At 35.3% G+C, this 17086-nt stretch overlaps 2 protein-coding genes and 1 non-coding gene across 7 annotated transcripts; 1 reads left to right on the top strand and 2 right to left on the bottom strand.

Moving 5' to 3' along the window:
* Positions 1-1788: 1788 nt before the first annotated feature.
* LOC127905333 (UPF0496 protein At2g18630-like) lies at positions 1789-3598 on the bottom strand. Its single transcript, XM_052452949.1, has 2 exons — positions 3294-3598; positions 1789-2947 (listed from the first exon to the last, which is right to left on the bottom strand). The coding sequence occupies exon 2, from the start codon at positions 2932-2934 to the stop codon at positions 1789-1791; it is 1146 nt and encodes a 381-aa protein (XP_052308909.1). The 5' UTR covers positions 2935-2947; positions 3294-3598.
* A 520-nt stretch (positions 3599-4118) lies between these two features.
* On the bottom strand, positions 4119-13615 carry LOC18099319 (UPF0496 protein At2g18630). 5 transcript variants are annotated; one of them, XR_008059262.1, is made up of 3 exons: positions 13307-13614; positions 11485-12959; positions 4119-4265 (listed from the first exon to the last, which is right to left on the bottom strand). XR_008059262.1 is itself a non-coding variant. In XM_052453063.1 (3 exons), the coding sequence occupies exons 2-3, from the start codon at positions 12944-12946 to the stop codon at positions 4583-4585; spliced, it is 1146 nt and encodes a 381-aa protein (XP_052309023.1). In that variant the 5' UTR covers positions 12947-12959; positions 13307-13615; the 3' UTR covers positions 4119-4582. The 5 variants fall into 5 exon arrangements, 4 of the variants coding, with proteins under 4 accessions (XP_052309023.1, XP_052309022.1, XP_052309024.1 ...); XM_052453063.1 differs by having other exon boundaries at positions 4119-4652; positions 11871-12959; positions 13307-13615; XM_052453062.1 differs by having other exon boundaries at positions 4119-5718; positions 12937-12959; positions 13307-13611.
* A 3399-nt stretch (positions 13616-17014) lies between these two features.
* On the top strand, positions 17015-17086 carry TRNAD-GUC (transfer RNA aspartic acid (anticodon GUC)). The gene has a single exon. It is a non-coding gene; the product is annotated as a tRNA-Asp (tRNA).

The following is a 17086-nucleotide window of genomic DNA, read 5'->3' as shown; positions in this document are numbered from 1 at the left end:
TCATTATTTTTCACTCTTAAAAAAAGATTTTTTTCTCAAGATATCATGATTGCTTCTTCTTCTTTTCTTTTTTTTTTTAATTTTTGTTCGTTTACTATAGTATTTTGTTTTCATATGATTAAAATAAAACAACCTTATTTAACTAGTTTTGACTATAACCCAAATCATTGAGTTTTTTTCTTTCTTTAAAGCGTTCTTCTTATGACACCTAATCATTGTTTTTTTATGAGAAAAATTAACGTGAACCTGCAGTGCAGCGTGTATCCATGTCTATTATTTATTCAAACCGGGTTTGTATTTGCACCGTCCTATAATTCAATCCGGTTATTAAATTATTATTTTTTTAATACAAACACCATCCCTCACGATGTCTGTTCACGAAATTAACTCAAAATGAAATGAATTCGTGGCGCAATGATAAAATTGGTATGCAGAATTCAAAATCCCTTTTAGATTTCAGGTATCCTGTGCTGGCGCTTCTCCTCTTTAACCAATGGTTGAATTTGATGTTAGTTTGTTTTGTAGGAGGTTCAATGAACTTTAGACTACACCATGATGAGAGAGAGGGTAGTGCTCTCTCAATGCTTGACTCTTCAACTCATCTCCCTGAGATTCTCGTGATCAAGATTTCATGTTTTCGAATATTCCCAGCAATTTCCTGTCTATTGTTTTTTTTTAAAAAAGTGTTTTAGTTAGAAAACGAAGGTGCCTTTGGCATCTTTTCAGTCAACATAAAGAGAGAGAATGTAGGACAAGAAATTCCCTGGCATGGTCAGCCATGATTAGTGATCTATGCAGAGAAGGCTTGGTTTTGGTTCATATTTCATAGGCCTCCCAAGGAGCAGCAGCAAAACATGCCCAAGGCTAAAATGGTTCCCGGGATCATCTATAATCTTCAGAAAAATAGCCATCTCCTTGCCCCTTCACAATACCGTGATCAAGATTTTATGGGCATGCATATGATGCCAGCAAAAAAGCGCGCTCGCAAATGTTCATTCAGCATGAATTCGGAGGAAAGAGCACAGCACAATCACTTCTTCATCCTTTTCCTGCTTTCTTCTGTCTTTAAGCAAGAAGGGAGTTCAGCGGCAATTCATATCCTAGCCTTAGTTTTCTGTCCTCGACCATAATAATTCTTTGAAAATGTTTCCCCATAAGAAAAGACAAGGGAAATTCTTTTATATCATATACACTATGTTGTCTTTGATTTCCTCCACTGAGGCCACAAGTTATGCAGAATTTAATTAAAGCAGGCTATTAACAAGGCTGCTAGGCTTTTTCGAACATCTTTTGATAGCTGATGAATGTGATCAACTAAATTAAAGTTGTTACAGTCATATATATGATACAGCAGACTTCATTACTGTCGTAAATAATGTTTGTGTGAGCAATTGCACAATATCAGAATATCTAGTGCTACTGACTTCTGTAATAATCTCGCACACAAACTTAATGGAACCTATTGAGAAAATATGTAGACAAATCATATATATATATATATATATATATAGCAAACTACTCATATATTTCATACAAACCGATGTGCCCGTTGTTTTTTCCTTGATCGATCAATCATTTGATGTTTTTGAGACCCACTGATCACCACTTATCATATCAGTTTGTATGATTTTTGGTTTGTAAATCTTTTTTCCTGCACAAAATTACAGTTTTCTAGGCTGAATCCAAATGAATGAACCCAAGATGTCAAGTGTCACATTTTCTGATGATGGGAATCCATATATGATAAGCAAGTTGGGAAGTCATTGGCATAAATACCAAAGGAATTCTTCACTTGCCAGCAAGTTCGATTATCCTCTGTGAAATCATAGTCCTTCCTCGGATTATGTCACGGTTACACCTATGAGCTTGGGCAGCTAAATCCTCAAAAGTTTCCATGAACACTGCCATCTTCTTCTTGAGCTCATCTATCACAAGTTTCACAACATCTTCTTCTCTGATAGCAAAGTCAGCATGGTGCAAGAGGGACTTGATTTCAATTTCCAATTTGTTGACAAGCACCCGAATACTCTCCATGTCCTTGATTGTAATGAAAGTTCCAACCTGAATTGCGTTCACCAACACCTTCTGCTCCTTCAACGCGTTCTCATACCGATGCCAAAGCAAGTTACACCACGTTCCCACCGAGCGCATTGGGTCAGCCAGAGCACTGGCCAAAGCAGTTACAACAGGTGGTGCAGCAATGGCAGCTGCTGCAACTGCAAAAATCATCACGGTGACGAAAACGGACACAAATAAAGCATTCGACACTCTCCTCCAGATCTTCACGGATTTCAGTTTCTTATCAAGCTTCCTCTTATGAGATTGCAATTTCTTCAACATGGAGACCTGCTGTTCATAAACCGATTGAAACAGCATAAAGAATTTGGGGGTAAATGGATCCCCTGCAACCATAAAATTCTGTAATTCTTCTAATGTCTTGACGTACTTCTTCTCAATCACCCCATCTTGCAATTCCACTTCCTTCTCAAAATGCGCAATGGCAGCCATTATATTCAACTGGCTAGTTCGAGCACTTGTAACACAACTTTCTAGTTCAGTGCAGAAATCCATTGTTTTGATGCTACTCTTGAAGTATTCATCAACCAAAGCAACCAATTCTGGATTATTCCAGATATCTTCTTTGCTTTCTAGTATGAATTTAACCACATCTTGGTTCATTTCAAGAAGGCAATTAGTGACCGCTTTGAATGAGCCTGAGGATCCCGTGGCAATATCACCAGTGCTAAGTGAGTTTATGACATGGTTAGTCTTCTCCATGAGGGTGGCATCAAAGGATTGCAAGCATGGATCTAGCTTACAAGCATCCTCGTAGGAGCTAAAATCTTCCGCGAATTGGGAATGAGTGCTGCTTTCAACAGGTGGTGGTGGGATATTACCACCTCTAGTCTTGCAAGATTGATCACCTCCCGTCATATCCAAATGAAAACTGACAAAAGTAAAAGAAAACTCAAAGTAAGAAAAAGATGAGATCTTTTTTCACTTCAAATGCTTTCTAACAATAAAAATATCAAATTTAAGCAATACTAAGCAATCAAGTTGAGTCACAGAACTCAAGAAATCCAGTTAACTGAGAAAATCATCCAAAACTGAAACAAGACACGCTTATGGAATAAGAAAACACCCAAATTAACAAACTTTTGATCTGATATCTAGAACCCAGAATCAATCTTTCACTTGACAACAGGATTAAGAGTAAATGAATTCAAGGACCTGAAAGAAAAAAAAAACATAGAAATTCATAAAGTAGGCTTTGGGGGCACTAGTCAGCTTACATTATAGTCCTTGTATCATTTGAGCTTCAACTGCCTGAAAAAATCACCTGAAAATGAAAGGTACGAGTAATTACTTCCTCTCGCCACAAAACGCTAAGATCTTGTATGTTGGACGGTAGATTTTTGAGAAAGAGGTTTTTATAAGCGACGTGATAAGAAGATATCTCGTGATGAAGATTTCATGTTTCCGAATATTCCCAGCAATTTCCTGTCTATTGTTTTTTTAAAAAAAAGTTTTTTAGTTAGAAAACGAAGGTGGCTTTGGCATCTTTTTAATCAGCATAAAGAGAGAGAATGTAGGACAAGAAATTCCCTGGCATGGTCAGCCATGATTAGTGATCTCTGCAGAGAAGGCTTGGTTTTGGTTCATATTCCATAGGCCTCCCAAGGAGCAGCAACAAAACATGCCCAAGGCTAAAATGGTTCCCGGGATCATCTACAATCTTCAGAAAAACAGCCATCTCCTTGCCCCTTCACAATACCGTGATCAAGATTTTATGGGCATGCATATGAGGACAGCAAAAAAGCGCGCTAGCAAATGTTCATTCAGCATGAATTCGGAGGAAAGAGCACAGCACAATCACTTCTTCATCCTTTTCCTGCTTTCTTCTGTCTTTAAGCAAGAAGGGAGTTCAGCGGCAATTCATATCCTAGCCTTAGTTTTCTGTCCTCGACCATAATAATTCTTTGAAAATGTTTCCCCATAAGAAAAGACAAGGGAAATTCTTTTATATCTGATACACTATGTTGTCTTTGTTTTCCTCCACTGAGGCCACAAGTTATGCAGAATTTAATTAAAGCAGGCTATTAACAAGGTTGCTAGGCTTTTTCGAACATCTTTTGATAGCTGATGAATGTGATCAACTAAATTAAAGTTGTTACAGTCATATATATGATACAGCAATTGCACAACATCAGAATATCTAGTGCTCCTGAGTTCTGCAATAATCTTGCACACAAACCTAATGGAACCTATTGAGAAAATATGTAGACAAATCCTACAGAAAAAAGCAAACTACTCGAATATTTTATACAAACCGATGTGCCCGTTGTTTTTTCCTTGATCGATCAATCATTTGATGTTTTTGAGACCCACTGATCACCACTTGTCATACCAGTTTGTATGATTTTTTGTTTGTCAATCTTTTTCCGCACAAAATTACGGTTTTCTAGGCTGAATCCAAATCAATGAACCCAAGATGTCAAGTGTCACTTTTTCTGATGATGGGAATCCATGTATGATAAGCAAGTTGGGAAGTCATTGGCATAATAAATACCAAAGGAATTCTTCACTTGCCTGCAAATTCGATTATCCTCTTTGAAATCATAGTCCTTCCTAGGATTATGTCATGGTTACACCTATGAGCTTGGGCAGCTAAATCCTCAAAAGTTTCCGTGAACACTGCCATCTTCTTCTTGATCTCATCTATCACAAGTTTCACAACATCTACTTCTCTGATAGCAAAGTCAGCATGGTGCAAGAGGGACTTGATTTCCATTTCCAATTTGTTGACAAGAACCCGTATACTCTCCATGTCCTTGATTGTAATGAAAGTTCCAACCTGAATTGCGTTCACCAACACCTTCTGCTCCTTCAACGCGTTCTCATACCGATGCCAAAGCAAGTTACACCACGTTCCCACCGAGCGCATTGGGTCAGCCAGAGCACTGGCCAAAGCAGTTACAACAGGTGGTGCAGCAATGGCAGCTGCTGCAACCGCAAAAATCATCACGGTGACAAAAACGGACACAAATAAAACATTCGACACTCTCCTCCAGATCTTCACCGATTTCAATTTCTTATCAAGCTTCCTCTTATGAGATTGCAATTTCTTCAACATGGAGACCTGCTGTTCATAAACCGATTGAAACAGCATAAAGAATTTGGGGGTAAATGGATCCCCTGCAACCATAAATTTCTGTAATTCTTCTAATGTCTTGACGTACTTCTTCTCAATCACCCCATCTTGCAATTCCACTTCCTTCTCAAAATGCGCAATGGCAGCCATTATATTCAACTGGCTAGTTCGAGCACTTGTGACACAACTTTCTAGTTCAGTGCAGAAATCCATAGTTTTGATGCTACTCCCGAAGTATTCATCAACCAAAGCAAACAATTCTGGATTATTCCAGATATCTTCTTTGCTTTCTAGTATGAATTTAACCACATCTTGGTTCATTTCAAGAAGGCAATTAGTGACCGCTTTGAATGAGCCTGAGGATCCCGTGGCAATATCACCAGTGCTAAGTGAGTTTATGACATGGTTAGTCTTCTCCATGAGGGTGGCATCAAAGGATTGCAAGCATGGATCTAGCTTACAAGCATCCTCGTAGGAGCTAAAATCTTCCGCGAATTGGGAATGAGTGCTGCTTTCAACAGGTGGTGGTGGGATATTACCACCTCTAGTCTTGCAAGATTGATCACCTCCCGTCATATCCAAATGACAACTGACAAAAGTAAAAGAAAACTCAAAGTAAGAAAAAGATGAGATCTTTTTTCACTTCAAATGCTTTCTAACAATAAAAATATCAAATTTAAGCAATACTAAGCAATCAAGTTGAGTCACAGAACTCAAGAAATCCAGTTAACTGAGAAAATCATCCAAAACTGAAACAAGACACGCTTATGGAATAAGAAAACACCCAAATTAACAAACTTTTGATCTGATATCTAGAACCCAGAATCAATCTTTCACTTGACTACAGATTAAGAGTAAATGAATTCAAGGACCTGAAAAAAAAAAAAACAGAGAGAAATTCATAAAGTAGGCTTTGGGGGCACTAGTCAGCTTACATTATAGTCCTTGTATCTTTTGAGCTTCAACTACCTGAAAAATTCACCTGAAAATGAAAAGGTACGAGTAATTACTTCCTCTCGCTATAGGAAGAACAAAACGCTAAGATCTTGTGGTCCGAAAAAAGGTTTTTGTGTATGTTGGACAATAGATTTTTGAGAAAGAGGTTTTTATAAGCGACGTGATTAGAAGAGAGGAGGATTTGAGGCAGTCTTATGACGAGTGAAAGACCGGAAGTAAAGAGAAAATGCAAGGAAATGTACTGAAAGACACATAACTGTCCTCAAAGAGGACACAACCGCAGGTTTCTCCAGAGCTGGAAGATTCAACGACGCGTATGGAAGTGGTTTTTTCTTGCCAATACTTTACGATTATTATTATTATTATTATTATTATTTGTGAACAGCAGCTGCTTTGATCCGATGGAAAATTCTTATGTTTGTTTTTATATTTTAAAAGTAATTTTAAAAAAAATTAAATTTTTTTTATTTTTTTTATTTTAAATTAATATATTTTTTGTGTTTTTAAATATTTTAATGTACTAATATTAAAAAAAATAAAAAAAAATATTATTTTAATATATTTTTAAATAAAAAAAATTTAAAATATAATCTAAATAACACTTTTAAACAGAATAAAAGAAAGCTGATACGGAAATAAGACAAACCAAGATATGTCAATTTGAAAATGGACGGGCGGGGACGGGGCCAATGGCTGGGTCGATGCCACTATATATTCCCTTTGTGGCTTAGATAATAACCGTTAGAGTGTTTAGTTATCGTTAACAAAGCGATAAACCGGTCCTGGCTAAGTTTTTAACTGCTAAAACAATGTCTGTTTAAAATTTATTTATTTTTTTATTTTAAATTAATTTTTTTTAATGTGTTTGAATTGTTTTTATATATTAATATCAAAAATTAATTTTAAAAAAATAAAAAAAATCATTTTAATTTAATTCAAAAAAAAAACATTTTAAAACATAATATCAAGGTTGTCAAAAACGCTTTTTTGACACGACACAAAATATACAATATAAACTCGGATTGTAAACTCAAATCGTAAAATCGTAAAATCACAAGAAAAATATTTTAACTAATTATATATTGACAATTTCAGTCAAGTAGTAAATAATAATATAACACAATTAAAATAAAAATGAAATAAACAATACAAATGTCCAAACACCTTAAAATACATAATTCAAATAAAAATTCATAAATGGTTTAAATAACTTAAAATTACGAGAAAAAAAAATAAGATTGAACAACTATGTTTTATTGATAGAGTTTCAGAACATTTTCTAGAGGACAGGTCTTGAAACACACTGCAGACAACTAGTGAGATGATACAACATTCTAAGGTATATCACCAACTTTTAAAAAAAAATTAACAGAGACCAATACAGTGAACCCGTGACAACGAGAACAAAAATGTACAAAATGACATCAATTTAATCTCATGCCACCTTACCTTCCACCTTTTTTATGTTAGTAACAAGTCCTAGAAATAATGTCCAAATATCCCACCAAGCAAGACATGTATTTCAAGTTCTCTCTGAGTCTTTGTAGTTAACAAATGATTAGTCTAAAACACAGTATTTCTCTTTATATAAGTATTCATATCTCTTATTTTACTCATTTGATTCCTCACCATCTACCTCTGTCTTCCCATGGTTTCGATCCTCCGATCATGTCTTCCCGGCTTAAAATACAGTATAAGGCTTTCTCATACCTAAGATCCTCTAATGCTGGTGTTAGTCTGCTAAGATTGAAAATTTAAGATTTGAGCAACGAGGAAAGGGGAGATTGGAGAGTGGAGACTATGTAGTGGAGTGTTAGGGGACTCGGACAGGGAGGCAGTAAATTTTTTAACTTTTGCAGGTTAAAACTCGAAATCGGTCAAACTCGTAAAATCGATCCGATTTTAACCGAGTTTGACCGATTTTGACTGAGTTTGACCGATTTCGAATTTTAACCCGATTTAACACGATATATACATGTTGACTCGTAAAATTATAAGATTTTAAAAGTCAATTGGTGATTTTAATTAACTTGCATAATATTCAGAAACAAAACCCGGGACAGGTTCACTGTGTCAAGATTGTTAAGCTATTAACAGCACAATGATTGTTGATTATTTTAGTGTGAACAAATAAGAAGATGCTGATGATACCGTGGTTGGGAGGAAAATACGGGTTGGGTCAATGGATATCAGGCTCTTATTTTAAAATGTCAAATGAATGATCCTATTTTTTTAATTATTATTATTATTATTATTAATAATTTTAATCCTTAAATCTCCAATCCCCCACTACTCTAGATAATGAATTTGAAAACCTGGATAGCAGCATTCCTTTATATGTGGAGCCTGTCTCATATTTTACGAGCTCCCTCAAATTCTTCTGCACCTTGTTTCCCTAATTGATCAAAGACTTCAGTCTCTCCTAGTCAATCAAATGCAAAGGAAAATCAACCTGAAATGATCTATATATGCACCCTATCCAGCACAACTTTCGGCCAACCAGGTCTCTCTTGTTCATCAACTCTTGCGCATAGTCAATATCTTTTTTGTTTTTTTTTTTTTTTAATATCGATCTCTTATTTACTACGTTTTGGTTTGCCCAGTTTCAAGGTTATTTCGATCGAGTATTCGACCAAACCAGGTTGGTATTTATGAGGACTCATTAGAAGCCAAATTCCATATTCTATTTTCGTCTTTAGTGTGTGATTTTCTAGAAATTTATCATCTTTTACCAGCCCAATTCCCTTCTACTCGTTGGAGAATTTTCCCGTGGTTTATATTCTTCTGACACCAGTGGGGGAAGTCTTTTTCTCTTCCTATTATAGTTTTGAAACCCGACCCGATGATCGACCTGATCTAATAATCGGGTCACAAGTCAGATGAATTAACCCGGGTCAACCCAAAAAAAATCAAATAAAAACTTCAATAAATACAATTCCCCTCTCTTATCTCTCTCTCTCGTCAATTTGCTTTCCAACTTTCCAACCACAAATAGACATTCTCTTTTAATCAACCACAAAAGGCATTCTCTTTAAATTGAGAATAGAAGATAAAGAGGAAAAGAAAATCTTAAAGAGAGAGAGAGAGAGAAAACACATGGGCATCGAAATAGAAAACAACAGCAATCGTGCATCAACAACAACACTGATATTCACGTACGGAACTTTGAAGAGGGGCTTTTCCAATCATGTCTTGATGCAGGATCTGATCAAAACCGGGGATGTTGTCTTCAATGGAATCTACAGGAACAAGTAGGGATCACTACGAAGGGGATGCCGTGTTTGGGGTGGAGGTGTATTACGGGCACAAGAGTTATGCGATTGAAATTGCTTTTTCTTGTTGTCTCTGTCTGCAATTTTGCATCCTTCATCTACATCGTTTTGAGTCAAAACTTTTGACATTTTAAAAGGCCAAAACGAACGACGTCATTTCCGGCTATGTATATATATATATATAAAAAAAAAGAGGTCGGGTCTCAGCCAGGTTTGCCTGGGTCACCCGGGTTCCGGGTCGACCCGCCGCGTTTCGCCGGGCCAACTCCTCGGCAGATTTTTACTTAGACCTGAACCGGTCCCGGGCCTGGGTTGGCCGGGTCCCGAGTCGACCTGCAGGGCCGGTCCGGGTTTTAAAACTATGCTTCCTATCATTTGTTATTTTTTTTATATATAATTAAGATCCCTAAAAACAATTCCTCACTTCTACTATCTACCAACTTATCGTGGGAACGACATTTTCATGCCGACGAACATTCCTAACTTTATTCTTGGAAAGGTCACTTCTTTTAAGACCCTGTTTGTTTTTGCACTTCAAAAGTGTTTTTGAAAAAATTTGAAAATTTTTTATTTTTTTCTTTGCTTTAAATTAATATTTTTTGATCATTTTGATAAGCTAATATCAAAAATAATTTTTTTAAAAATAAAAAAATATCATTTTGATACATTTCCAAATAAAAAACACTTTGAAAATGACCTGCAAAAACTAATTCATCGCGGATAGTCTCTTTTAGAAACCCTAATGACTCAACAAGTCCACATCTTTGGTAAAAGATTTATTATAATACCATATAGTCCCAATCTTGGATGAGTAGAGGCATGCACTCCGATGTCAACTACTGCCTCCATATATATTATCCACGAGTTAAATCTGGTTCATTTTTCACTAACCACGGGGATCAAGCGTGCATACATTAAATAAAAGTATGTGTCTTTGGCATTTGTTTACCGAAGATTGGTTCTACTATCATCAATAACAGCACACTCTAGGAGAAATTTTATAGTTTTTGTAGAGATTCATTGTCACTCTAGACATTTTTTTTCCCATGTAGACTAAAATTCTAATGACAAGCCCGTTGATCTCCTTATCTTTACATGAATAATACACTCACATGAGTTCAAAACTATATAAAAACTTTGAATCCTGATGTAAGAAAATATTCTTTTTTACAATATTATCCTTCATGCAAAAACTATATATTCTTCCTTGAGTTATGTAGCACACACATCACACAATCTCATTAGACTTCTTTTCTCTAAGTATTTAAACCCATAAAAATAATTTATTATACAGATGTTTTCATTATCCAAGCCTAACACTCTAGGAGAAATTTATAGTGCTTTGATAGTAACTAATAGTTACTTTCAATATCCGCTTTAAAGATAAAAATGGAGATAAGTTAGAGAAAAATCTTGGATAAAGATATTGTTATCAGTTTTAGTGGTTATGAATCTCATTATCTCTTTTATTTTTATGTTTTTGCTTTTAGCAAACGTTCGAAGGAAAGAACACGGCACAATCACTTGTTCATCCTTTTCCTGCTTTCTTCTTTCTTTAAGCAAGAAGCGAGTTCTCGTCCTCAAGGGACGTAGCTTGATGGCAAAATATTTGAGATCTGCACAGCAAGTCTCGAGTTCGAGTCAGGACGTGCACCTCTTGTAAAAGCCTGGGACAGCCAGGATTTTACTCTCTCTCTTGGGCCCACAAAGTGCGTTTTCCGGGAGGTGTGGTTTCTTTGAATCCAAAAAAAAAAAAAAAGAGTTCAGCGGCAATTCTTATCCTAGCCTTAGTTTTCTGTCTTCGACCATAATAATTCTTTGAAAATGTTTCCCCATAAGAAAAGACAAGGGAAATTCTTTTATATCTGATACACTATGTTGTCTTTGTTTTCCTCCACTGAGGCCACAAGTTATGCAGAATTTAATTAAAGCAGGCTATTAACAAGGCTGCTAGGCTTTTTCGAACATCTTTTGATAGCTGATGAATGTGATCAACTAAATTAAAGTTGTTACAGTCATATATATGATACAGCAATTGAACAACATCAGAATATCTAGTGCTGCTGACTTCCGCAATAATCTTGCACACAAACCTAATGGAACCTATTGAGAAAATATGTAGACAAATCCTACAGAAAAAAGCAAACTACTCGAATATTTTATACAAACCGATGTGCCCGTTGTTTTTTCCTTGATCGATCAATCATTTCATGTTTTTGAGACCCACTGATCACCACTTATCATACCAGTTTGTATGATTTTTTGTTTGTCAATCTTTTTCCGCACAAAATTACGGTTTTCTAGGCTGAATCCAAATCAATGAACCCAAGATGTCAAGTGTCACTTTTTCTGATGATGGGAATCCATGTATGATAAGCAAGTTGGGAAGTCATTGGCATAATAATACCAAAGGAATTCTTCACTTGCCTGCAAATTCGATTATCCTCTTTGAAATCATAGTCCTTCCCAGGATTATGTCATGGTTACACCTATGAGCTTGGGCAGCTAAATCCTCAAAAGTTTCCGTGAACACTGCCATCTTCTTCTTGATCTCATCTATCACAAGTTTCACAACATCTACTTCTCTGATAGCAAAGTCAGCATGGTGCAAGAGGGACTTGATTTCCATTTCCAATTTGTTGACAAGCACCCGTATACTCTCCATGTCCTTGATTGTAATGAAAGTTCCAACCTGAATTGCGTTCACCAACACCTTCTGCTCCTTCAACGCGTTCTCATACCGATGCCAAAGCAAGTTACACCACGTTCCCACCGAGCGCATTGGGTCAGCCAGAGCACTGGCCAAAGCAGTTACAACAGGTGGTGCAGCAATGGCAGCTGCTGCAACCGCAAAAATCATCACGGTGACAAAAACGGACACAAATAAAACATTCGACACTCTCCTCCAGATCTTCACCGATTTCAATTTCTTATCAAGCTTCCTCTTATGAGATTGCAATTTCTTCAACATGGAGACCTGCTGTTCATAAACCGATTGAAACAGCATAAAGAATTTGGGGGTAAATGGATCCCCTGCAACCATAAAATTCTGTAATTCTTCTAATGTCTTGACGTACTTCTTCTCAATCACCCCATCTTGCAATTCCACTTCCTTCTCAAAATGCGCAATGGCAGCCATTATATTCAACTGGCTAGTTCGAGCACTTGTAACACAACTTTCTAGTTCAGTGCAGAAATCCATAGTTTTGATGCTACTCCCGAAGTATTCCTCAACCAAAACAAACAATTCTGGATTATTCCAGATATCTTCTTTGCTTTCTAGTATGAATTTAACCACATCTTGGTTCATTTCAAGAAGGCAATTAGTGACCGCTTTGAATGAGCCTGAGGATCCCGTGGCTATATCACCAGTGCTAAGTGAGTTTATGACATGGTTAGTCTTCTCCATGAGGGTGGCATCAAAGGATTGCAAGCATGGATCTAGCTTACAAGCATCCTCATAGGAGCTAAAATCTTCCGCGAATTGGGAATGGGTTATGCTTTGAACAGGTGGTGGTGGGATATCACCACCTCTAGTCTTGCAAGATTGATTACCTCTCGTCATATCCAAATGACAACTGACAAAAGTAAAAGAAAACTCAAAGTAAGAAAAAGATGAGATTTTTTTTCACTTCAAATGCTTTCTAACAATAAAAATATCAATTTAAGCAATACTAAGCAATCAAGTTGAGTCACAGAACTCAAGAAATCCAGTTAACTGACAAAATCATCCAAAACTGAAACAAGACACGCTTATGGAATAAGAAAACACCCAAATTAACAAACTTTTGATCTGATATCTAGAACCCAGAATCAATCTTTCACTTGACTACAGATTAAGAGCAAATGAATTCAAGGACCTGAAAAAAAAAAAAAAACAGAGAGAAATTCATAAAGTAGGCTTTGGGGATGCTAGTCAGCTTACATTATAGTCCTTGTATCTTTTGAGCTTCAACTGCCTGAAAAATTCACCTGAAAATGAAAAGGTACGAGTAATTACTTCCTCTCGCTACAAAACGCTAAGATCTTGTGTTTTTGTGTATGCTGGACAGTAGATTTTTCAGAAAGAGGTTTTTATAAGCGACGTGATAAGAAGAGAGGAGGATTTGAGGCGGTCTTATGAAGAGGTAACTTGAAAGACAGGAAGTCAGAGAAAATGTAAGGAAATGTACTGAAAGACACAACAATGTCCTCACAGAGGACGGAACCGCAGGTTTTAGATTCAACTTCGCGTATGGAAGTGGTTTTTTCTTACATAATACCCTTTGAGTGTTTAATTGGTGTCGTTAACAACGTCATTAACAGGTTCTAACTAAGTTTTTGGCAGCATTCACCAAAGTTTATTTAAAAATAAATAAAAAAATATTATTTTAATTTATTTTTAAATAAAAAATATTTTAAAACACAATTTTTGTCCGGGAGAGGTTCACTGTGTCAAGATTGTTAAGCTATTAACAGCATAATGATTATTGATTATTTTAGTGTGAACAAATAAGAACACGCTACGAAAATACAGCTTGGGTCAATGGATCTTAGGCTCTTATTTTAAAATGTCAAAGGAATAATACCCTTTTTTATTATTGTTATATATATTTATATAAGATGGACATAGTCATGAGTTTTATTTTCATCATATACATATTTGATCTTTATTCTTAATTTTGATAATATTTAGAATTGTAATAATAATTACTTTTAAAAAATAATTTTTACTTACAAATACATTAATATATATATATATATATATATATATATATATATATATATATATATAAGATGGACATAGTCATGAGTTTTTTAGTAATAATAAAACAAAACTGCTAAAATTGATTATGATTGTCTCTCTTCTATTTTATTATTATTTTCAATATTGGTCAATGTAAATTTCCTTTTTATATATCATGAATATTCATTACTTGTCTTAGAGTAATACTACTTAGTACTTAGATTGTCCACACTACATTGTGGATATTTTATATAAAATATCAATGAATAATAGTGAAAAAACAACATCTTCTAATACAGATGGCCTGCGTGTTTATGCAGGGCGATTTACAAACAATATAAATCGTTATGGTAATGACAGTTGAAAATTAGATTTGTGAATATCATATCAAACCCACGCGGACCTGGGTCTGGTTATAATAATAATAATAATTTTACCTTTGAAATCAAATATATGGTTTTTTTAAATGGTAATAATTTTTTTTCAAATTTATTAATAATTATATTAATAATAATGAAAATAATATATATTTATAATATTAAACATGTCTGACCCAAGTTATTATAGTTTTTAATTTTACCCTTCAAATCAAATTTATAATTTTTCTTCAATGGTAATAATATTTTTTTTCAAATTTAATAATAATAATAATAAGAATAAGAAGGATAATAATACTATTAATAACAATAATAATAAGATTTACATTTATTAGGTTTGACATCCCCTGCCAAACCCAAGTAACTTGATTCTATTGGTGTCATACCCAAATTACTTGGGTATGACATCCCCTGCCTAACCCAATTAACATGGGTCTAGCGTCCCTGCCAAACCCATGACATTCCAAACCCAAGGTGTTGGGGTCTAGCAGCCATGTATGACCCTAGCGCTTGGAGTGTGGTTGCTTTGTCAGACCCGAACGTTTAGGGTCCGGTACCTAGGATCTAACAATCATGTTTATTTTTCTTGAAAAGACAAAAGAAGCCCCCAACATAAAGATTAAAATTTTGTGTTCTAAAGGGCAAATCAATATCTATATTACACCCAAAAAAACTCGAATGGACCATTCTATCCTCAATTATTTTTTCAATGTCAAATGTATCCTATGAAAAAAACAATCTCATCCCAACTACATGCTTAGCCGGCTTCTTTGATAAGAACAATTACATTATTACGTTACTTCTATCCACAATAATCTATATCTTAGTGAATAAAAAAATAAACAGTGAAACACTAGTTTCTTTTAATATATTATATAATAATTTCATACAATGTTTTTTTATTGTAGTATTCCGAATCATTTTTTATTTGTATTTTCTTCTTATAAAATATAATCATCTTCCTATCAATTATTTGCACTGCTTTGTAAATTGCTACTTAGTCATCACCATCACTACTATCAATCATCATGTCATCTTTTAACCTTTGACAGAAGCTTGATTTTGAATTTTTAGGCTTCATTGAGCCTTCCAATACCATAACTCCAGTCACTGTTGTTCCTGTAAACTATGCGAACCAATAAAACCTCAATCAGTTACGCAATCCACATGTCTGGGGAATCAGAAACGACCAAGCTTTAAGGTATACAACTTTGATTCTCACTTTTGTTCATTCATTTTCGTTTGCTTTCATACTTTCGCCTCATTCTTTCTTCATGCTTTCTTTTCTTTTTCACCTAAATTCTTACGTTTCTTCCAGCTCGGAGGTCCATCGCCCCTTCGAATAATTAAGATATTATTAATTATTCCTTAAATATCGTGAAATTTTACACACTCTACTCCTTTCTGACCATCTTTCAACCTTGAAAAACCTTATCTTGGTGGGTTTCAACAATCCTCATCATTATCCAGCAAATTATATTCAAGAAAACACTATTTACAATAGCTTGTTGAACACCTTCTTATCCTCGATTGTGACTTTAAAAATCAAAGACATTAGTGACTAGACTTGATCTCATTTTCTCCACTCACGAACTCATCACCAATAGCATTTCTCCAGCACCATGATCCATTAATCCATAATCAAAAGGTTAGCAGGACTCATGTTATTAACAATACTGCTCACGATTTGAGATTCCTCCAACTAACCCATGCTTAATTTCCACCAATGGATTCCAGTTTCCAATGCTCGTCACAATCCATCTGTTCCTTTCCACTACATTAAAGGAAAGGAGCATTAGATAATAGGGTTGACCTACGGAGGAGTTTAGTATAGCATTGTTTGCATCCATTACTTTGGGAGGAGGGGAGCTTCAAGTAAGATGATTCGGAGCTCATTTAATACCAGCAATTAAGATTGTAAATGACTATAATAGCCTTATGAATAATGATCTGGATTTTCAAACCTCAACTTTCAATTTCGTGGGCACAATTAAAAGTCGCCTAGTGTGATAGTTTTAATCACATAGAAAAAACGTTTTAATGAAATTCAAAAAGAATTATAAAGATAACATATAATAATCAAATTGTCAATTATTTATAAAAAAATTAAAATTTTAAAATAATTTTCTTCTATATAACTTAATTTCTTTTTTTTTTCAGTTTAACGTGGGTGTCCGGGTCAGTTTTCGCGCACCTCGACTAATCCCACGGGCCCTGAAGTTAACGACCATGTAAGCCCCCAGTGGCCATCATATGAGCAACCACAGGGCTCGAACCTGAGACTACAGAGGGAGCAAACCTCTTGGTCCCAAGCTCTTGCCACTAGGCCACCACCTAGATGGTTAACTTAATTTCTTTTTAATCAAATAATGAGGGTTCATCAGACCCTACTTAATTATGTATTTTTTTTATTACCTCTCTCAAAAAGGAAGGATTATGTGGATTATATTTAATTTCCATGCTGGTTGAGTACTTGTTGGCAACGAATTATATGATATATATAGTTTATGGAAACAAGAGTACCAGCAAAGTCGTTGTAGTATAGTGGTGAGTATTCCCGCCTGTCACGCGGGTGACCCGGGTTCGATCCCCGGCAACGGCG

This window comes from Populus trichocarpa, chromosome 5, assembly GCF_000002775.5.
Source record: "Populus trichocarpa isolate Nisqually-1 chromosome 5, P.trichocarpa_v4.1, whole genome shotgun sequence".
Taxonomy (NCBI): domain Eukaryota; kingdom Viridiplantae; phylum Streptophyta; class Magnoliopsida; order Malpighiales; family Salicaceae; genus Populus; species Populus trichocarpa.
The sequence above is the reverse complement of the archived record's forward strand: the minus strand, read 5'-3'. Positions and strand labels throughout refer to the sequence as shown.